The sequence below is a fragment of the Chiloscyllium plagiosum genome, unplaced genomic scaffold (genome assembly GCF_037043375.1).
Source record: "Chiloscyllium plagiosum isolate Xiang-an unplaced genomic scaffold, Cpla_swu_hap1 HiC_scaffold_20, whole genome shotgun sequence".
NCBI lineage: Eukaryota > Metazoa > Chordata > Chondrichthyes > Orectolobiformes > Hemiscylliidae > Chiloscyllium > Chiloscyllium plagiosum.
In genome coordinates this window covers 14,956,623-14,978,340 of record NW_028270158.1, presented here as the reverse complement: position 1 = coordinate 14,978,340, position 21,718 = coordinate 14,956,623, and the positions used below count along the sequence as shown (strand labels likewise).

Genomic DNA, 21,718 nt, shown 5'->3' with positions numbered 1-21,718 from the left:
GCTGAGGGTGTGCAAGATTAATAAAGGTCAGGTTATTTAGGAATGAGATGAGGAAGACTTCACCAGAGTGTGGTGAATTTTTGGAATTCTCTGTCCCAGAGGGTTGGGGAGGTTCAGTCATTGAGTATGTTCAAAACTGAGATTGATAGATTTCTGCATATTAACAACATCAAGGGAAATGGTGATGAGCTAGAAGGTCAGCCATTATCTCATTGAATGGTAAAGCATGCTTGAAGGACTGCTGCTTTTATTTACTTGCTTTATTCAGATATTTCATATTGAATATTAGTCGTTTCAACCCATTAATTTCAATTATTGTTTTAAAAAAATCATTTTTATAGTATGTGTAATGGTCCCCACCTTCCAAAAATCTTTGCTGTTAGTCATGCGTAATTTAAGGAAACAGAAATTAAGTTTTGGATATTTAGTTATAGTAATGAGGATAAAATGGAATCTAAAAGAATGTCCCTGTATTTCCATTAGTGATCACAGAACTTTTGTGACCATCTGCAAGGGCATATAATCACTATTTTATCTGCTCTGAAAGACTGTGCCTCTGGCAGTGATGCACCTCCCTGCTGTTATCCCACTCTCTGTGTTGTATAGAAATTGAACCCATAGCTTTCTGACTCTGAGAAGAAAGCTGCCATGGAACCCAGGCTGACACCGTATAACATTCATATCCTTGATATGTCCCAAAGCACATCAAAGTCATGGAAGTACCTGTACTTACAAAATGTAGTCATTGTGATAATCATAGATTAGTTATGGCACAGAAGGATTCCATTGCTCTGTCAAACCTGTGTTAGCTTTCTAAATGAGAAAGATGACCCAGTGCCACTTTCTGTAGTATAGCTCATTAATTCTTTCGGAGAATAATCCAGTTCCTTCTCAAATGCCTCAATTGAACCTACGTTTACCACACTCTCAGGCAAATCTCAAACCACTCAGTACATGAATATGTTTTTCCTCAAGTTCCTTTGCCAATAATATTTCATCTGTACCATCTTATTCTTGATCCTTCCAGTTGTTTTTCCAATTTACTTTGTGTAGACTCATCATTATTTTGTATGACAAATCCAGCCTCTGGAAAACTCTCTCTTCTGCAGGGAACACAGTCTAAACCTCTCAAATGATATTTCTCATCCCTGGAACCATTCTTGTGAATGTTTTCAGCATTCTTTCTAATATCTTCACATTTTCCTAAAGCATGACATCCAGTATTTGGTCATAGTACACCAGTTGAGATTGAACCGGATTTTATACAAATTTGACATAACCACCAGTTTTTGTAATCTTTATCTCAATTAATAAGACCTAGGGTATGGTATGCTTTATTAACTGTTCTCAATTTGTCCTACCACTTTCAATTACTTGTGCATTTATGCATCTAGGACCCTGTGCTCCTGCATTTTCTTTTATAGAGTCATAGAGACGTACAGGATGGAAACAGACTCTTCGGTTGAATCATACCCTTTACTTTACATGTCTCTCCATGATGTTCCTACCAAAATGAAACATTTCACACTTCTCTGCATTTACTTTTGTCTACCAATTGTCTAGCAATCACAATTCAGCTCTGTTAACACTGTTTCTCTCTCCATGGCTGCATTCTGACCTGCCGAGTATTTCCACTAATTGTAATATTTTGCTGTTCGAAGTTCAGCAACCACTTCTGTACAACAAGCTTCCCCAGACTTTGAGACCAGATTGTACACTTTAAAAGTGCTCTTGTTACTTAAATGCAATCACTTCACTTTTTTTCTTTAAAGTAAATGATAATTTGTGGAGAAGTAGAACTAGATGTCATCAGCATACATGTGAAACAAAAAAGCACAGAAATTACTGGGGAAATTCAGCAAGACTGACAGTATCTATTTAGATTTGGATTAGATTCCCTACACTGTGGAAACAGGCCCTTCAGCCCAACCAGTAGAGTTAACATTTTGAGTCTAGTGAGCCATATTCAGAACAGACTTGTTGAGTTTCTCCATCAATTTCTGTGTTTGTTTGTTTCAGGTCTCCAGCATTTGCTGTCATTTGTTTTATTTTAGTATACAAATGAAAACTGTATCATTGTTTGCACACAGTACCTCCTGTGGGCAGCATGAGGATGAACAAGAAAGGGCTGAAAATGGTATGTTGTTATAATTCTGAGCTGAATTTTTCGGGTGGTTCTGGCTTTGAAGGGACAAGTGAAATGAAGACTGCCCAGTTCATTGACTCAAAGAAAACATTACGGGTCTGAATATCTTAGGCTTGAGAGTTCTGATTTTTACTGTCTTCCTGCCAGCGAAAGAGATGCCTAATTTTTCTGCCTTGGATCTGCACTTTTGTGATTCCATGCAAGTTGATTGAGGTTTTATTTAGAGTTATTTAGAAGGAAAGGTTTAAAGATACTCATATCACTGAAACTACATAACCTCGCGGTACCAAATGGATTAGAATTACCATTTTGGCTATTCTTTTGAATTACTTCTGTTATAATTGCCTATTGTGTGTTATATTTAGTCTTAGAGTTTTGGTTTCAGTTTAAGGTGGACTCGAGGTTGCTTACTTTCCGTTTAAATTATATCTGTGTTTACAAATAATGTCGGACCTTTGAGTCAGCGGAGAGACTATTGGAAGCAAGAAAACCTTTGGGTTGCTATGGAGATAATTGCTGAGGTTGGAATTAATCTTTAAAGAACAACTGGTGAGTTCTGGTTTTAAAAAATACAAGTAAGTGAGAAGAGAGCCGACCTGCAGACTGCAAACATCCAGTCTGCTTTGTTTAACCAAAGACTGCAGTTCAGTGTTTCAACAGAGTATGAGTTCCATCAAACTTGCATGATAACAAATAGCTCAATGAAAAGAGGTGAAGTCCATCTTCAGAATAGATGTCAGAGGAGTGTCTGTGTGTCTGGTGGGTCAAAGCATGTATCTGTAAGTGATGCCTATACTTGAACCAGGAGAGTGTATTGGTGGGATGTACGATAGGTCTGAACTATGATCAGCCTGGCCAGAATGAAAAGGAACTGTCTTCCAGCATCTGAGTATGTTTTAAAAGCTTGTTGGAGTGAACGCCACATTGAAAAAGATTAAGCTGGGTCAAGTCTGAGGGGAGTCCAGAACTAGAGGGCATAGGTTTAGGGTGAGAGGGGAAAGATATAAAAGGGACCTAAGGACAACGTTGTCATGCATAGGGTGGTGTGTTTATGGAATGAGCTGCCAGATGAAGATGGAGGCTGGGACAATTACATCATTTAACGAGGAAGGGTTTACAGGTAAATGGGCCAAGTGCTGGCAAATGGGACTAGATTTGGTTAGAATATCTGGTCGGCATGGATGAGTTGGACCGAAGGTCTGTTTCCATGCTATACATCTCTATGACTCTAAGTCTGTTGATTGTCTTTAGTATAAAATCTTATAATATTAAGAATCATTATCTTCCTGATGTACCTATTTCGTTATAGTTGCTTGACTAAGTTCTGTTCATGTTTATACCGCAAAGTTTGTTTTGGCGCTTTCAGTTTAATCCTGAAGTCCTGCTGCTTATTTTCTTTCCCTTGGCTCTTGCATGCCTTATATTCTTTAAATTAATATGGTTTTTCAGACCAGGCCCTAACAAATATTCTAAATGCTCGATCTGTCTGCTATTCCCATAACTGAGGTTTTAACATCACTCAGTACCTTTCACAGTTGTTAAATGTTCCATTTGCCATTGTTTTGGCCTTACAAGGATTTATAACTTTGATCATTTACTGATTGTCCTATTGCTTTGGAAAGAAATAATATACAGTATTCTTTTTCCTTTTGGGTTGAAAGCATGGAATAAAGGAATTGAATGTTAGAGTAGTTCAGTGACCTTCCTTGCAGACTGATGGCATGATTTTGAATATACCCTAAATTGTTTGCATTAAATTTTCCTTTCCAGCTCTATTTTTACTATACTAATAAATGTTTGCACAGAACAAGCTGCCAAAACCTAGCACAAGAATGGAGCTTAATATTACAAACAAACACTTCTTTAAGAAGAAAAATGGAAAATGTTATTCAGGATATCCCAAGGCATCTTACACAACTAATAAAAGGATGGGGACTGAGAAGACATAGATTAAAGTAATTGGAGAAAGTAGCAAAAGTGACCAGGAATAACTTGTAAACTTTTTCAGTATTTAAGTCTGAAATATTTTGCCTGAGATTTTGGTGGGCACAGGCTCAATTGAAACAATAAAAAGGGAGTTGGACTGCTATCTAAAAAGGAAGAATGTGCAGGGTTATGGAGCCAAGGCAGGAGAATGGTACTGAGTGGTTTTCTCATACAGAGAGCTGGTACAAACATGATGGGCTGATCCTGCACTGCAGCCATTCTGTGATTCAGTAATAATGCCATGTGAAATTAACATTAATTATTTCCACCTACTTTTTCATGATGTTATTTACACAGCACAGCACATCACATCATAGTTTGCTGGTCATCTCACTTACCCCATGAAGGTGGATGGTACATCGGTATTTTCTTTTTTATGATGCGTTTCCAGAATGTAAGCATCACTGGCTGTGCTAGAATTTGTTGCCTGTCCCTAAGTATCCTTGAGAAGGTGGCATCACAACCAATCGCTTGTAGACAGATCCCTAACACTCTTCAACTCATTACAAGGGAGTAGGATTATTTTGAGATTTATCATAATGTATCTAGGAGCATAGTAAAACTGCACTATTTTGACCCAGATGTATTCTGTGTGTTTACTTGGAGGTTCCCATTATGATAATCGGCAACATTCTAGGTTGGAGAAAGTGAAAATCCAGTTTTCCTTAAAATGGACAGAAGTAAAAGAAGATGTTTAATAATCAGTCTGTTCAGAAGTGTTATAACATAAAGGTAAAGTTGCCATAGTCTTAGCAGACCATAGGGCTACTCTCTCATTAGCGAGAGATGACGAGTGGTTTTTAAACAGAGGGCCACCATGTTTCAGGTGAGGGGAGTGGTTGAGAAAATTAATCCTTTGGTGGTAATCTCAGTCTATGTGGGAATTCAATTTATGTTTTTGGTACCATTCTACATTGCAAATCAGCCATCTGACTCTCATAGGTAATATACCTCTGGACCAGGAGCCCTGGGCACAAGTGAGACTTGAGCTCCTCCTGGACAGAATTAGAGCTGTTATCAATGCACCATAGGAGACCTCATAAGGGGAGTAAAAGCATGCTGTGTGTCATTTTAAGAAATGATCTGGAGGTGGGCATAGAAGGATGGGCTAATAAATTTGCGGATGACACAAAGGTAGGCAGAGTTGTGGATAATGCCGAAGAATGTTGTGGGTTACAGAGAGACATAGATAAGATGCAGAACTGGGCTGCAAAGTGGCAAATGGAGTTTAATGCGGAAAAGTGTGATGTAGTTCACTTTGGAAGAAATAACAGGAAAGAAGAGTACTGGGCTAATGGTAAAATTCTTGGCAGTGTAGATTAGCAGAGAGATCTCGGTGTCCAGGTGTCTAATCCCTGAAGGTTGCCACCCAGGTTGATAGGGTTGTTAAGACGACATATGGTGTGTTGGCATTTATTGGTGGGGGATTGAGTTTCAGAGCCATGAGGTTATGCTTCAGCTGTACAAGACTGTAAGGCCGCACCTGGAGTGTTGCATATAGTTCTGCTTACCGCATTATGGAAAAGATGGGGAAGATTTGGAAAGGGTTCAGAGCAGATTTACCAGGTTGTTGCCTGGTATGGAAGGGAGGTCTTACGAGGAAAGACTGAGGAAACTGAGGCTGTTTTTGTTGGAGAGAAGAAAGTTGAGAGGTGACTTAATCGAGACGTATGGGATAATCAGAGGGTTAGGTAGGGTGGTCAGTGAGTGCCTTTTTCCTCAGATAGTGAAGGCTAACATGAGGGAACATAGCTTTAAATTGAGGGATGATAGATTTAGGACTGATATTAGGGGTAGTTTCTTTACTCAGAGTAGTAGGGGCATGGAACGACCTGCCTGCAACAGTACTATACTTGCTGATGTTAAGGGCATTTAAATGGGCATTGGACATATGGATAATAATGGAACAGTTTGGGTTAGATGGGCATCTGATTAATTTTACAGGTCGGCGCAACATTGAGAGCCTGTACTGTGCTGTAACGCTCTTATGTTCTATGAAAGTCCCAGGTGTATGGTCTTATTTATTAGCATTTGAAAAGAGACCTAAGGGGCAACTTTTTCACGCAGAGGGTCATACTTGTATAGAATGAGCTGCCAGAGGAAGTCGTGGAGGGTGGTACAATTGCATCATTTAAGAGACATTTGGATGGGTATATGAATAGGAAGGGTTTGGAGGGATATGGGCCGGGTGCTGGCAGTTGGGACTAGATTGGGTTGGATATCTGGTTGGCATGGACAGGTTGGACCGAAGGGTCTGTTTCCATGCTGTACATCTCTATGACTCCATGATCGTTCATCAAATACCTCGTAAAGAATCATTACAACCTGAAATGTTAACGCTGTCTCAACATATGCTGTCTATCCCTGCTGCATATTTCTACCATTCTTGTGTATATTTCCAGTCTCGTGTGAGTATTTTGCTTTTCTATTTGTGTGATTATTTGTTTTGATTGGGGCCTCTTCCTGAGGCCAAAGTTAAGTACTAGTGGCTTAGTTCTGAAAAGCCACATTAAACAGCTGCTAAACTTCTAGTTGTGAATATAAAGAGTACAGACTGAGTAAATGTACAGTTTGTCTCAATTTATCAGTGCATTTGCCATTGCTGTCAATTTAATCATTATTTCCAGTGGCATTCACAGTCGTTGTTGTCTTTAACCTGCTGCAGAGGGATGTTAGCAGAGAACCAGGATGTCTTCTACTTTGTACAACATTTGTAGAATTGATACTGAGCTCTTTGTTTTTAAAAGAAAATCAGTAATTTCCTACTGCAGAATGTAGGCCAACAAAAGACCCCTACTTCTAATAATATTATGTGGCTTCTAAATCAAGTTTATTTTTAAATTGGTGTAAAATACTAATTTGACTATATGCAGAGCTTCCATGTGAAAGGAACATCTGTACAGCAGACAGGCCATCCAGAAAAAGGTGGAGGAAAGTGTGTTGGTGAGATTGAAAACATATTTCGATAGGTTTATGGAAAAGAAACGTTTGGAGGGATATGGGCCAAGTGCAGGCAAGTGGGAGTAGTTTAGTCTGAGATTATGGTCAGCATGGACTGGTTGGATTGAAGGGTCTGTTTCCGTGCTCCATGAGTCTATAATGCAGTAATATTTTCATTATCTCTTGTGGCTTCTTGTCTCTAGCTTTAATTCATGCACAAATTTCAGTTGTTTGTTTGGTTTTGTTGATTACATGCCCTTGTATGTAGAATATTATTTTATTACTGACCAGTCCAGAAATGCATTGTAGTACATGAGGATTTCCGTTGCTTTTTGCTTTTGTAACTTATGAGTTGAAGGATGGGCAAAATATATTAAGTTGTGGATTTCAATCTGTTAGTAATAAAAGTTATCAAAGTTATCAGAGAGCATTCGGAAGTCTGTTCCAAGTACAGTTCTTCAAATGGTTACATAAATTTCTGATATATTTTGTGTGTTATTACATTTGAATGCTGCTATAGTGCTGGAAATGCAGTTAGAAATGGATTTGAAGCATTTCCTAATGATAGTAATAGCACAAATTTGAATTCCAAATAAAACCTATCTTTGATTCAGCTAGGAATATGGTGACATTGGCTCAGCAGTAATGTTTAAAAGCTTTTGATCCTTCTTTCTCTTTGCAGATTCATATGAGCCCAAGTCATTTCTGGCGAATGGACTAATTCCTATTTTGTTGCCAATTATTGAGTATTCAGGTATGGTCCAAACTGGGTGCCTAAGAAGGGCACACAGCTGTGATAAGCTCTCCACTTTAGACACCACCAACCAAGTGGCGTCCAAGTGAGATTATTAAGTTGTTGCAAGTAATAGGCACTTTGATCAAAGTTATAGTTGGAGATTGAAATGATTGCCTTGCATTGCGCCTTTATTACTTGCAGTGCTTCTGTGTTATGCTTTTTTTAATGGGGAAATAAAAGCTTTTCTTTTAGTGCTTCTGAATTCAAGAGAGAATTGGATTGCCAACTGGGAAGGAAGAATGAATGTGCAAGGCTATAGGGAGGTGGATGGGGAGTGGCACTAGGCAGGTTGCTCCTACAAAGAGCCAGCACAACTAATTTTTAATTTCAAAAATATACTTTATTCATAAAAGATATCTTTCTATATTTATGTAATGTATATTGACACACAGTCTCACACACAGTTCGGTTCTGTACAGTAGCATATGAAGAAAACAAACAAACATTGGTGTTTGACTCTAACCAACAAGCAAACCAAAGGAATCTCTTACTTATACAAGAATATATTTACATGCATTTGAGGCACGTGAATGGTCTGATAACTGAACGGACCCCCATTTAACTTTGGTATGATGATGCTGTGTCTTTAAGAGGTCATTTTGACCTGGTTTTGTTTTGAAGAGAGGTTGTGAGGCAGAAGTTGAAAGCTGTCTAGTGAATTTCATCTGGAAATTTGTTATGGACCAGACCAATCTCCCTCAAAAAGTATTTTAAGCAAGTAGTATGGACCCTAATGCGTTCTTATTTTCAAGGCAGGCGTAACTTGCTGTGTTCCAGATGCAATTCAACTGGTTAAACTACTCAACATTAACCACAACACAATTTATTTAAACACTATAGTTAAAATAGAACCAAAGAAAGAGGAATTTAGAATTACAACTCAAGTTGAAAATCTAACTGACGAATAGAGACAGTAACTATTACCTTTTAACTGTTCCAATATACTAACATCCCATAAGCATACCTCTTTGCAAAAGGACAATTCAGACGCAGATTCTCACATGCAGTTCTCCAATCCAGGAGGAAAAAAACACCAAGAGAAAATTCAGAAAGAGTAGCAGCCGGGAGATATTTACCAAAGCTTCCAACTCTGTTGAGATCCCGACAGCGTCTGATGTTACTGTAAACCCAAATTCCAGAATTCCTGATCTGAGAGTGCTGACCACAACCATTCAGGATGTCTTTTTAAAAACCCAAGGCCTCCCAAGCTATTTAATAGCCAGTTCAGTGCCCCTGCCTTACAATCTCTCTCTTATAAAATTCCAGAGCAGAATAACCTCTTAAAGCCACAGGATGGTCGCAGTGGAAAGAGTTCAGATGGAGGTCTTTCCTCACTGCATCTTGGCAGCTGTCCGAACTTTTATTGCTTCCCTCAGGACGTAATCCTGGACCTTGGAATGTGCCAGTCTGTAATATTCACTTGGGGTCAACTCCTTACTCTGGAAAACCAGCAAGTTTCAGGCAGACCAATGAGCGCTATTCACTTAGCTGATGGCCTCCAGGCACAGTTGATGTTTGTCTTGGTGTGCCTCCCAGGAACATACCGTAGAGCATGGAGTCCTGCTTGGGACAAACATCGACAAAAAAACCACTGCCTCTTTCTTCAGACTTGTTTTGCAAAGGTGCATTCCAGACGGAGACGTGTGACAGTCTCTGCCCTCAAAGCAGCTGCAGAGGTGTAATGTGCAGAGGCACAGACAGACTGGCCATACATGAAGGATATCACAGGAAATGTCAGGTGATGGCTTGGTGCTTGTTGGAAAATTCTGTTGATGCAGCATTCTGCCAAATGACTTTGACAGTCTGCTCAGGATACCAAGCAACAGGATCTACCCTCTCCTTTTCCCGCGGGGTCTCTGGCTACGTGCTGACCACTTTCTGTTGGACTTTGCAAATTTATTCACAAAGGAAAGTGATATGGAATGGTCCAACTCCTTGGAGCATTCTGTGACAACACCAGGAACAGGTAGAACCTCAGTACATAGTGAACTTGGTGTTTGTGTACCGATGGTCTTTGCACAGCTTGATGCAGCCATCAGGACGAGGGTGGTATTGGGTATGTGTCCCCCTCGTTATCTAGAGTTTTGGTCATGGTGTCCCTGCAGGTACAGTCCATCTTAGATCTCCAGGTGAAGTGGAAGATGGCTCAGCTGACTGCAACAGCGCAGGTTTGGAGGATGGGCCAGACCTTCACCACGTAGATGACCAGGTTTTTACTGGCAATGGAGAAGCAGCAGTGCTCCTAAAAGCCCATTTTCTGCCTCACATTGGTGAAGCACTCCTCCTAAGATTTGTGTGCACACCCTGGCCCTCCGAACCATATTCTCAGCATCTTCAGATGTTCTATTTTGACAGTGAAGGGAATAATGGATCGGTTAGCCCAAAGAACATGGCCTCCCTCTAGCCTCGATTTACCTTGACTCCTGAGGCCAGTTTGAACTGATTTCAGATGCTCATGAGTCTTCACACAGAGCAGGTCCAAGCAGAAAACGGGGACGTCATCCATGTACAGCGAGGCTGTGACCTGCAGGCCTCCGCTGCCTGGAATAGTCACTCCTCTCAGGCTTGCATCCTTCCTGATGGACTCAGCAAAGGGCTCTACCCAACACACAAACAAGGCAGGAGAGATTGCGCAGCCGTACCTGACTCCAGATCTGCTCGGGAAGCTTTCTGATTCCCACCCATTGATTGAGACTGCACCAATGTTTGTGTACAGCAGCCTGACCCAATTGTGGATTCCCTCCCCACAGCCCATTTTGGAGAGAACATCTCTCATATACCTGTGTGATATCCTGTCAAAGGCCTCCGCTGTCCTACACGTAGCAGTCACAACTATGAGGAACCCAAGGCTCTCGGACATCGTCCTGCCTGGCACAGCACAGGTTTGGTCAGGGTGAATCAAAGATCCCAGAGCAGACCTAACGTAGTTGGCTCTGGCCTTAGACAGGAGTTTGTAGTCGGCAATGAAATTGGTTGCCAATTTCTTATTTCCTCCCTGTCCCCTTTTTGCTTGTAGATGAGGGTGATGACACCTTTCCTCATGGATTTGGACATGCTACCTCCAGAAGCATACTGTTGTACACCTCCAGCAGGCCCTGGCTGATCAAGTCCGGCAGAGCTGAATACACTTCAGCCACTAAGCCATCACTTCCGGGAGTTTTATTCTTTTCTTAGGACTCAAGGGCCTTGGTCAGCTCATCCAGAGATAACGGCTGGTCCAGTCTCTTCCCCCATGTTGTTGTCAAAGACCTCCATGATAGAGGATAGGGACAGCTGCGAGGCTGCATATCCTGTGAGCTTTGTGTCACACAGGCTGGCATAAAAGGATTTGCTGATCCTCAGGATGTTGGACTGAGGTGACATTACCCAGCCATCTTTGTCCTTCAACAAAGAGCTCTTCCTGTGCACCTGGAAGAAGATTGTCTCTTCCTCTTCCACAGAGTGGACCTTGGACCAGAACATTATCTTGGAGGCCTCCAAGACAAAGAGCAAGACTTGCTGGATGTTCACCTTCAGGAGATCATCTGTGACGTCAACCCCCAGACTTGAGTGCTGTATCATTCAGCGATATTGTAATGTGGTTTTAGTCCTTTTGAGTATTTTATTTGGTTATCAGTGGTCAATAGCCTTTCATTCTGTGTTATTTTCCAGCTGTGCAAGAGAATATTTAAATAACAGCAAGATTTGCATCCTATTACAATATTCCAAACAAACTAACTCATTTTATTAATATCGAGCCACTTTCAAGTAAACTTAATACAGTACAGTTTTATATATATAGCTTAGCAGTTCTTGATGTGTTTGTTGCCTTGCTATTGATTATATTATTTTCTTGTTTGTTTCACTGTTTCCCTAATTGAGTTGGATCTGAATGGATATCTGCTAAGCGTTTAACAGTCTTGTCAAGGTGATGTGTTTGCAGTTTTGAAGGATTAAGACATAATTGCAGCATCTGCTATCACTTCACCTGAAACAGATTTTGTTCTTTTCCTACTTATTGTGTTAGGTTTTCAATGTTGGACTAATGTCTGTGTATCTGTTTGGATGGATTGTGATATAAGATTTGAGTACACAGCCCAAAACTGTGTGAGGGCAAAGTTATCTTGTGCAAAAAAAGTCTATATGTGTAATAAAATAACATATTGCATATTCTGGAAATTTATGATCACATTTGGCTTAGTGATAGTGTGAAGAATGTGTTTGTCATCTTGTACAGCTTAAAATCTGTTTTTAAAGTATATTTTGTTTATTCTGTTCGCTTGGAATGAAGTTTCATAGAACATAGAACATAGAAGAATACAGCGCAGTACAGGCCCTTTGGCCCTCGATGTTGCGCCGATCCAAGCCCACCTAACCTACACTAGCCCACTATCCTCCATATGCCTATCCAATGCACGTTTAAATGCCCATAATGAAGGAGTGTCCACCACTGCTACTGGCAGGGCATTCCATGAACTCACGACTCGCTGAGTAAAGAATCTACCCCTAACATCTGTCCTATACCTACCCCCCCTTAATTTAAAGCTATGCCCCCTTGTAATAGCTGACTCCATACGTGGAAAAAGATTCTCACTGTCGACCCTATCTAAACCCCTAATCATCTTGTACACCTCTATCAAGTCACCCCCAAACCTTCTTTTCTCCAATGAAAACAGCCCCAAGTGCCTCAGCCTTTCCTCATACGATCTTCCTACCATACCAGGCAACATCCTGGTAAACCTCCTCTGCACCCGTTCCAGTGCCTCCACATCCTTCCTATAGTATGGGGACCAAAACTGCACACAATACTCCAGATGCGGCCGCACCAGAGTCTTATACAACTGCAACATTACCTCAGTACTCCGGAACTCAATTCCTCTACCAATAAAAGCCAGTACGCCATATGCCTTCTTCACCGCACTATTTACCTGGGTGGCAACTTTCAAAGATTTGTGTACATGGACACCAAGATCTTTCTGCTCATCCACACTACCAAGTATCCGACCGTTAGCTCAGTACCCCATCTTTTTATTACTCTTACCAAAATGAATCACCTCACACTTAGCTACATTGAACTCCATTTGCCACCTTTCTGCCCAGTTCTGCAGCTTATCAATATCCCGCTGTAACCTTCCACATCCTTCCTCACTGTCTACCACTCCTCCGACTTTCGTATCATCCGCAAACTTGCTCACCCAACCTTCTAACCCCTCCTCCAGGTCATTTATAAAAATGACAAACAGCAATGGTCCCAAAACAGATCCTTGCGGAACACCGCTTGTGACAGCACTCCAAGATGAACCTTTGCCATCAACTACTACCCTCTGTCTTCTTCCAGCCAGCCAACTCCTAATCCAAACCTCCAACTCACCCTCAATGCCATACCTCCGTATTTTTTGCAGTAGTCTACCATGGGGAACCTTATCAAACGCCTTACTAAAATCCATATACACCACATCTACTGCTTTCCCCTCGTCCACCTCCTTAGTCACCTTCTCAAAGAATTCAATAAGGTTTGTGAGGCACGACCTGCCCTTCACAAAACCATGCTGACTATCCTTGATCACATTATTCCTATCCAGATGTTCATAAATCCTATCCCTTACAATTCTCTCTAAGATTTTGCCCACAACAGAAGTGAGACTCACCGGCCTATAGTTACTAGGGTTATCCCTACTCCCCTTCTTAAACAAGGGAACCACATTTGCTAGCCTCCAATCTTCTGGCACTACTCCTGTAGACAACGAGGACATAAAAATCAAGGCCAATGGCTCTGCAGTCTCCTCTCTTGCTTCCCAGAGAATCCTAGGATAAATGCCATCAGGCCCAGGGGACTTATCTATTTTCACCCTTTCCAGGATTTCCAACACCTCTTCTCTACATACCTCAAAGCCATCCATTCTACTTAATTGTGACTCGGTACTCACATCGACAACAATGTCCTGTTCCTGAGTGAATACTGACGAAAAGTATTCATTCAGTGTCTCCCCAATCTCTTCAGCCTCCACACGCAACTTCCCACTACTATCCTTGACTGGACCTATTCCTACCCTAGTCATTCTTTTATTCCTGACATACCTATAGAAAGCCTTAGGGTTTTCCCTAATCCTACCAACTAAGGACCTTTCATGTCCCCTCCTTGCTGCTCTTAGCTCTCTCTTCAGGTCCTTCCTGGCTACCTTATAACTCTCAATCGCCCCAATTGAACCTTCACGCCTCATCTTTACATAGGCCGCCCTCTTCCATTTAACAAGGGATTCCAATTCCTTATTAAACCACGGCTCCCTCACACGACCCTTTCCTACCTGCCTGACGGGTACATACTTATCAAGGACACTCAATAGTTGCTCCTTGAACAAGCTCCACATATCAATTACACCCTTGCCTTGAAGCTTACTTTTCCAGGCCACACATCCTAAGTCATGCCTCACCGCATCATAATTTCCCTGCCCCCAGCTATAACTCTTGCCCTGTAGTGCACTCTTATCCCTCTCCATCACTAGAGTAAAACGTGCAAACTCCACACAGACAGTCGCCCAAGGTGGGAATCGAACCCAGGTCCCCAGCACTGTGAGGCAGCAGTGCTAACCATTGCGCCACCGTGTCACCCTATGGTCCTCTGTAAATGTATATCTGAGCAGTCTTTTTAATTAATGTATTGTAATTCATTGATACAATAGCGGAATTGTGGTGTATGAATGTGTTTTCCTTATTGTAATAGAGAAGAAAATCGCAGAATGCTTAATTTATCACATTCTTTTAAAAATGTCCAAGTGTTTATCTATGATGCTATGTATAGGCAAAGGTTTGGAATGATGACATCAATTCTTATGCTCCCTCATAAAGCCCACGTGCTCCTTCTCTCTTCAAAGTTTGCAATTGTGTTTTAAGGTTCAGCATCAAGGATTTTATTTTATTTTTGTTAGTTTATTTGTTTTATAACTTTTTTGATTCTTTTATGCTATAACTTTAATGTAACAGTGAGCAAGATGCAAATGCCCAAGCTCACTGCTGACTTGAAGGATGAGAATTTAGTGACAGTATTGAGATTCAAGACAGTGTATTTAATCAGGATGGAAAAATGTTATTTATCTAATTGGTCTTGGATGCTACTAAAGTATTCTGACAGAATGCTAAAAGTTGGTAGTTTTTTTTTCTGTAAGCCTGTGGAAAATTTCACAAATATGTTTTTCTGTCATGTTTTGATTTGGCATTTTTCAGTTTTATGTGTGGGTTCCTAGAGTAAAATAAGCAACTTTATAACATTGGGAGGAAGTGAGAACTGCAGATCAGAGTCAAAACGTGTGGTGCTGGAAAAGCACAGCAAGTCAGGCACTATCCGAGGGGCAGGAGAATCAACGTTTCAGGCAGGGTCAAGGGGGTTGAGAGATAAATGGGAGGAAGGCAGCTTGGAAGGCGATAGGTAGAAAAAGATGGGGGGTGATGGTGATAGATTGGAGCGGATAGGTGGGAAGGAAGATGGACAGGTAGGATATTTCAAGAGAGTTGTGCTGAGTTGGAGGGTTGAATCTGGGATAAGGTGGGGCGGGGCAGCGGGAAGATGAGGAAATTGGTGAAATTGACATTGATGCCATGTAGTTGGAGGGTCCCAAGGCGGAAGATGGGGTGTCTTCCTCCAGGTCTCAGATGGCTTGGATTAGGCAATAGAGGAGGCCCAGGATTTGCATGTCCTTGGCAGAGTGGGAAGCGGAGTTGAAGTGGTTGGCCACAAGGCGGTGGAGTTGTTTGGTCCATGTGTCTCAGAGGTGTTCTCTAAACCATTCTGCAAGTTGGCGTCCTGCCTCCCCAATGTAGAGGAGGCCACATCTAGTGCAATGGACACAGTAGATGAGATGTTTGGATGTGCAGGAAAATCTCTGCCAGATGTGGAAGGATCCTTTGGGGCCTTGGATGGAGGTGAGGTGGAGGGGTGTGGGCACAGGTTTTACACCTCTTGCAGTGGCAAGGGAAGGTGCCAGGAGTGGAAGGTGGATTGGTGGGGGAGGGTGTGGATCTAATAAGGGAGTCTTGGAGAGAATGGTCTTTGTGGAATGCTGATTGAGATGGGGATGTAAATATATCTTTGGTAGGGTCTGACTATAATGACGGAAAAGGCGGAGGATGATGCATTGTATCCGGAGATTGGTGGGGTGGGAGGTGAGGACCAGGTGATGGGGGTTCTGTCCTTGTTGCAGTTGGAGGGGTAGGGTTCAAGGGCAGAGGTGCGGGAAGTGGAGGAGATGTGCTGGAGGGCATTGTTGACCACGTGGGAAGGGAAATTGCAATCCTTGAAGTATGAGGCCCTCTGGCATCTTCTGGACTGGAATTGCTGCTCCTGGGAACAGATGCAGTGGAGACAGAGAAATTGGGAGTAACAGATAGCATTTTTACAGGTGGGAAGGTGGGAGGAGGTGTTGTCCAGGTAGCTGTGGGAGTCGGTGGGTTTGAAGTGGATGTCTGTGTTGAGTGGGTTACTGGAAATGGAGATGAAGAAGTCCAGGAAATGGGGTGGGAGTGTCCAAGATGGTACAGGTGAACTTGAGATCAGGGTGGAAGGTGTTCGTGCATTTGATGAATTGTTCAACCATCATGAGGTTGCATGAGGTGGGAGCATGAGGTGGCAAAGATACAGTCATCAATCTAGCGGAGGAATAGGTGGGGAATGGCACAGGTGTAACTACAGAAGATGGACTGTTCCAAGTACACGACGAAGAGGCATAGTTGGGGCCCATACGGGTACCCATGGCTACTCTTTTGGTCTGAAGGAAGTGGGAGGATTCAAAGGAGAAATTATTGAGGGTGAGGACCAGTTCTGCCATTCAAATGAGTGTGTCAGCGAAAGGGAACTAGTTGGGTCGGTGGGAGAGGAAAAAGCAGAGGGCTTCGTCATGGTGAATGGATGTGTACGGGGACTGGATGTCCATGGTGAAGATGAGCCAGTGGGATCCAGGAAACCAAAAGTTGTGGAGGGCAGGGGTGGTGTCCTAAATGTATGTGAGAGTTCTTGGACAAGGGGTCAGGACGGTGTCGAGGTACGAGGAGATAAGTTCAGTGAGGTAGGAGCAGGCAGAGACGATGGGTTAACTGAGGAGGTTTGTGAAGTTTTGCCTTCCAAGCTACTTTCCCTCAGCCACCCCCACCCCCCCATATATTCTCTCAACCCTCTTGGCCCCCCCCCCCATTCCTGATGAAAGGCGCATGGCCAAAACTTTGACTGTCCTGTTCCTCAGATGCAATGTGACAACATTGGTCAAGGCACAGGCATTGGTTTCAAATTTCAGTGAGTCAACACAAACACTTAATCTGTGCTGTAAGTGTCTCTGCTTCTATGATAAACAGCCTTGAATCAGACAGCACATAGTCTAGAACATAAAAATACTGTAAATGCTGGAAATATTCAGCAGGCCTGACAGTATCTGTGGAGATTGACTCTGTTCTGTGTTCCAGATCCATGCCAGCCCTGCTGACAGTTTCTAGCATTTTCTGTTTTATTGCAGTAAAACAAGTCTTGGTGCTGCTCTGGGATTGTCATGTTATATGTATGAGCTGAGGATCAATTGTCAGTACCTGTGTTAATTGTGAGAGATTTTAAGGAGAAAGCCTTGTATTAACTTTGACTGATGGAGCTAAAATCTAAAGCAAAATGCTCTGGAAAATGTTGGTGAGGTATTGTGGCATTTTACATGCCCAAACATACATTTTGATTCCTATTTAAAGGATGTTTAATGCATTGGCAAACAAAAAATGCTGATTCAGTGGTATCCTTACTATTGCAATTAAGTTGAATGAATTTTTAAACAAAAATATAATTGTTACCCTTTGTAATGTTAGGGAAGAAGGAGAATATGAGAAATTATTTGCATGGTTGTTTATAATTTATTGTTTCCCTTTCTGACTTAGAAACTGAATCATCAGAGGAATTGAATGTGAAGGATAACATGTCCAATGTATCCAAGGACAGAAGTAATAGGTGGCAAGAAACTCAGAAAGGACTACAATTTATCCAGTAAGTATCTTTCTACGTGACTCATTTCATTTGACAGTTCATTAAATTATTCAATTTTCTCCCACTGAAGTAACATCTGAAGTATGTTGGTATTTCCTGTACCTGACCAGATTATTTATTTTGACTTTTCAATGCATTATTTCATGGGTGTCTGTGACGCCTACTATTCAGCATTTATTGTTCATCAACTGTAGATCTGGAGGGTGTGGGTTTGAAAATTTCAGTCAGGGGAGCCTTGATGAATTGCTGCAAGTAAATCAGGTAGATTAGACATGTTGCTACCATCTTGCACCAGTGGTGAAAATCATTAAGTCTTGGCAATAGACACTGCAGAATAAATTATTTGCTACCATTTCTCATGGTACAAGATGTTTAACTGACCATGAAAGGTGAACTACTTTAGATGTTTGCTTTAACTTCTTTTTTTTTTCAATCATAGAATGTCACTGGCTAGGCTGGCATTTATTGCCCATCGTTGTTGTTCATTCTCGTGCAGTTAAAGACTTTTTTTTAAAATTCACTCATGGGATATGGACATCTCTGGTTAGGTCAGTATTTACTCTCCATCCCTTATTGCCCAGAGAAAAGTGAAGAGTCGACCACATTACTGTGAGTCTCCAGATAAGGATGTGACATACTTCAATCCTTAAAGGACATCAGTGAGCCAGATGGGTTTTCTAGCAATCAGCAATGGTCTAATGGTCATTATTAGACCCTTAATTCCAGATTTTGTTTTACTGAATTCAAATTTCACAATCTGCCAAGGGACCCCCAGACTATTAGCTAAATTTCTGGATTAATTGTCTCACGATAATATTGCCTCCCTACAAGCTAAGAGCTAATGGGAAATTCTATCTCCAATTTCTTGTCTTTGCCCTAACTTGCAGCTGAGCACTTGGCCATATTGATACGGTTGAAATCAATTACATTCAAAAAATGACGAGTGAATTCTACTGCTGTAGTACTGATCAAGGCTTGACGTTCTTCTGAGATTGTTTTCAGAATCCCAGTGTGGGTGTTTTATGGTAGTGGGTGTAAACATGAAAGAGTTATTTCTTGGGACCTGATGATCCTAATGGGGAATGACTTTTACTGGATGAATATCTTGGGAATTATTGGATATACAGCCAATGTATTTGTATTTGTTGACACAGTTGATCAGTGATTGTGATTGCCTGCTAGCAGCTACCCAAGCCATAACTACTGGTGGAACCAAATTGTGAAATAATTGTTGGGGTTTTCCAAAATGTGAGCATATCCACATATTCTATCTGATTCATGCATTATTTTTCTGATATATTAATACATGAGACAATTGGTCATGGTAATTTGAGCCAGTTGTTGAATCTTGCAGGTAGAAGCCTATGGGAAAGGGGTAAGAACAGGAAAAGCTTAGTTTGAGTAAGGTAGGTCACCTTACCATGAGAAAGCGGAGAGCACCAGTGGTGGTTTAACCTGAGGGTCGCCATGCCTCAGGGGAGGGGAGAGATTGAGCAGGAGAGTTGTTCACGGTAATGTCAGCCAGTACAGGAATTTAACCGTGTGGTATCACTCTGCATCTAAAATTATTCATACAGCCAACTCAGCTAACTGACCCAAACTAACTTTGAATAGTCTGTTCCATGCTGTAATTTGATGTTTTTGCTCTAGTTAATATTTGCATACAAGAATTTTATTTTTTAAATTTCTGGTTTTATAATCAGGATGGTGCCACAGAATGGCGATTTTGTACACTTTTCACTATACTCATGTATTCCTATACTTGTGTACACATGACAGTAAAATCTAATTCTATATTGAAAGAACATGATTTTGTATTGAAAGAGCATCTTGTGATTTTTGAAATCAGCTAATTAATGAGAAATGTTTTTAAAAAGGTAGTATCATAATATTGCCTGAGCGAAGATTGTTTGCAGGGTCTATGTCTTTGTTTTTGTGCAATTTCAAAACCATTTTGAATGTGCTGGGCCATAGGGCTTATACCATTGGCAGAGTCTTCAATGCCTGCAGTCCTTTGTTCATTAATTGTTTCCAGAATGGGGGAAGCATTCAGAAAACACCTGTAATTTTGTAGTATTACCTAGTGTGAAAGAGTTGTATGTTAGTGGTAGGCAGGAGATGTTCAAGTCCTACCTCCTCCAGAGGCATGTAATAACAACTTTGAGCAAATTGATTAGAAAATGTGAAACTTATCAAATTAGTTTTCAAATGTACAGCTAAGTCTATCCAGTAATCATCTTTGGTTAGCAGTTTGTGGAAAAATATGCCTTTGATCGTTTGTCTGTAATTTGCATGATGTTTGCAAACATTGTAAGAAACAGTTTAGTTTGAGATATCTGTTTCTACTATTTTTAGACTCTGCAAATGAACAGCCTTGATAGAAGTCATAGTGATCACTCATTTCTCCTTGTGGATGTGAAATGGTTACAACATTCATGTGCCTTAAATAGTGAACTTTAATCTTGAATGCATTTGAATTTAAGATAATTAGAACACTTAACCGTACACGTAACTTAATATAGTCATCTGCTACTTTAAGTATATTTATCTAAGACTACTGAATTTCTTGTTGTATTATGCTTCTCAAAATCTCACATCTTGGAGGTATCTATATCATGTGTCACATCCCTTCTCTTCCACCACTCCTCAACAGAGATTTTGACATTAGCTGTGACATTAGCATGCTTGCCTGAGGCACAAGGTCCTGAGTTCAAGTTTAACTCAGGACTTCAACACAAAAATCAAAGCCACCTACTTCAATGCAATACTGAGGGAATGCAGCATTATCAGAGATACTTGCTTTTGGATGAGATATTAAAATTAGCTGTTTGGATGTGATAGATCACATTGTGCTATTTCTAAGAAGGGCAGAGTTGCCATTCCTGGCATCCTGACCAGTCTTAGTCCCTCACCCTGATATCTGATCGTCGTAGTTGTGGGTATATTCGCTGAGCTGGGAAGTTGATTTGCAGATGTTTCGTCCCCTGTTTAGGTGACATCTTCAGTGCCTTAGAGCCTCCTGTGAAGTGCTGCTGTATTGGGTTTTCTGGAATTTTATTTGGTTCCATTCCTGCTAATTCCTGTTGCCGGTTTCAGTTGCAAATCAACTCCCCAGCTTGGCTAACATACTCACAACTGCGGCAGCTGGCATCTGAGCTGCAAGTCTTGAAGATTATCTGATCATTTATCACATCGCTACTTGTGAGAGATTGCTGTATGCAAATCGCTGCTGTTTCCTTTGTCTTAACAGTGACCACATTTCAAAAGGATTTCATTTAGCCATATAGCAGTTGTGAAAAGCACACAATAAATGGAATTCTTGTTACGAGAATTAAATTGGTCTTTTACTTTCTGTTTTCCTTCTTCTGATTTAGACTTTGTTTTAGTTTTCAAACAGGAACTTATTTTTTCTGTCTCTATAAGCTCAGTATCCATGATGTGTTAAGGACCTGCATTAGTAAAAACCGTCTGAGAATTATTTCAAAAGGCCATTTTGGAATACAGTGCAAATTTTTGACTTAGGGCAGCTAGGCGAAAGTTTTGTATTTCTCTCAGACAGGTACCAAAATATTTACAGTGCACCGAGCTTGAAACATCACCTCTGCTTTGTTCCCACAGATGCTGCCACATCTGCTGAGTTTCACCAGCAGTTTCTGTTAATGTTTCAGATCCCCAGTTCTTGTTTTATTAAAATATTTAATAAAATAAGTTGTCAGTGGTCTAAGCATACCAAACCATGGAACTGCAGTGGACCAAGTGTCAATTTTTATAAATATAGGCAAAAAAACAGTTGTATGATTATCATTATCTTTTCCAATACAGTAGCTGATATTGCTGCATGTGTTTTTAGGCAGTGGAGTGCTAA

General features: G+C 41.1%; 1 protein-coding gene across 6 annotated transcripts in view; it reads left to right on the top strand.

Annotated features, from left to right (window-relative positions):
* Window positions 1-21,718, top strand: part of zc3h7a (zinc finger CCCH-type containing 7A) — a 111,776-nt gene that overhangs the window by 25,853 nt on the left and 64,205 nt on the right. For 3 of the 6 annotated variants that reach the window (XM_087997687.1, XM_087997684.1, XM_087997686.1), the window contains one exon: window positions 17,748-17,853. In XM_087997687.1, the coding sequence (XP_087853813.1) occupies window positions 17,748-17,853 (106 nt within the window). Of the gene's footprint in view, window positions 1-7,754; window positions 7,827-11,715; window positions 11,776-17,747; window positions 17,854-21,718 lie in introns of all 6 variants that reach the window. The other 3 variants (XM_087997683.1, XM_087997682.1, XM_087997685.1) reach the window with 3 other exon arrangements.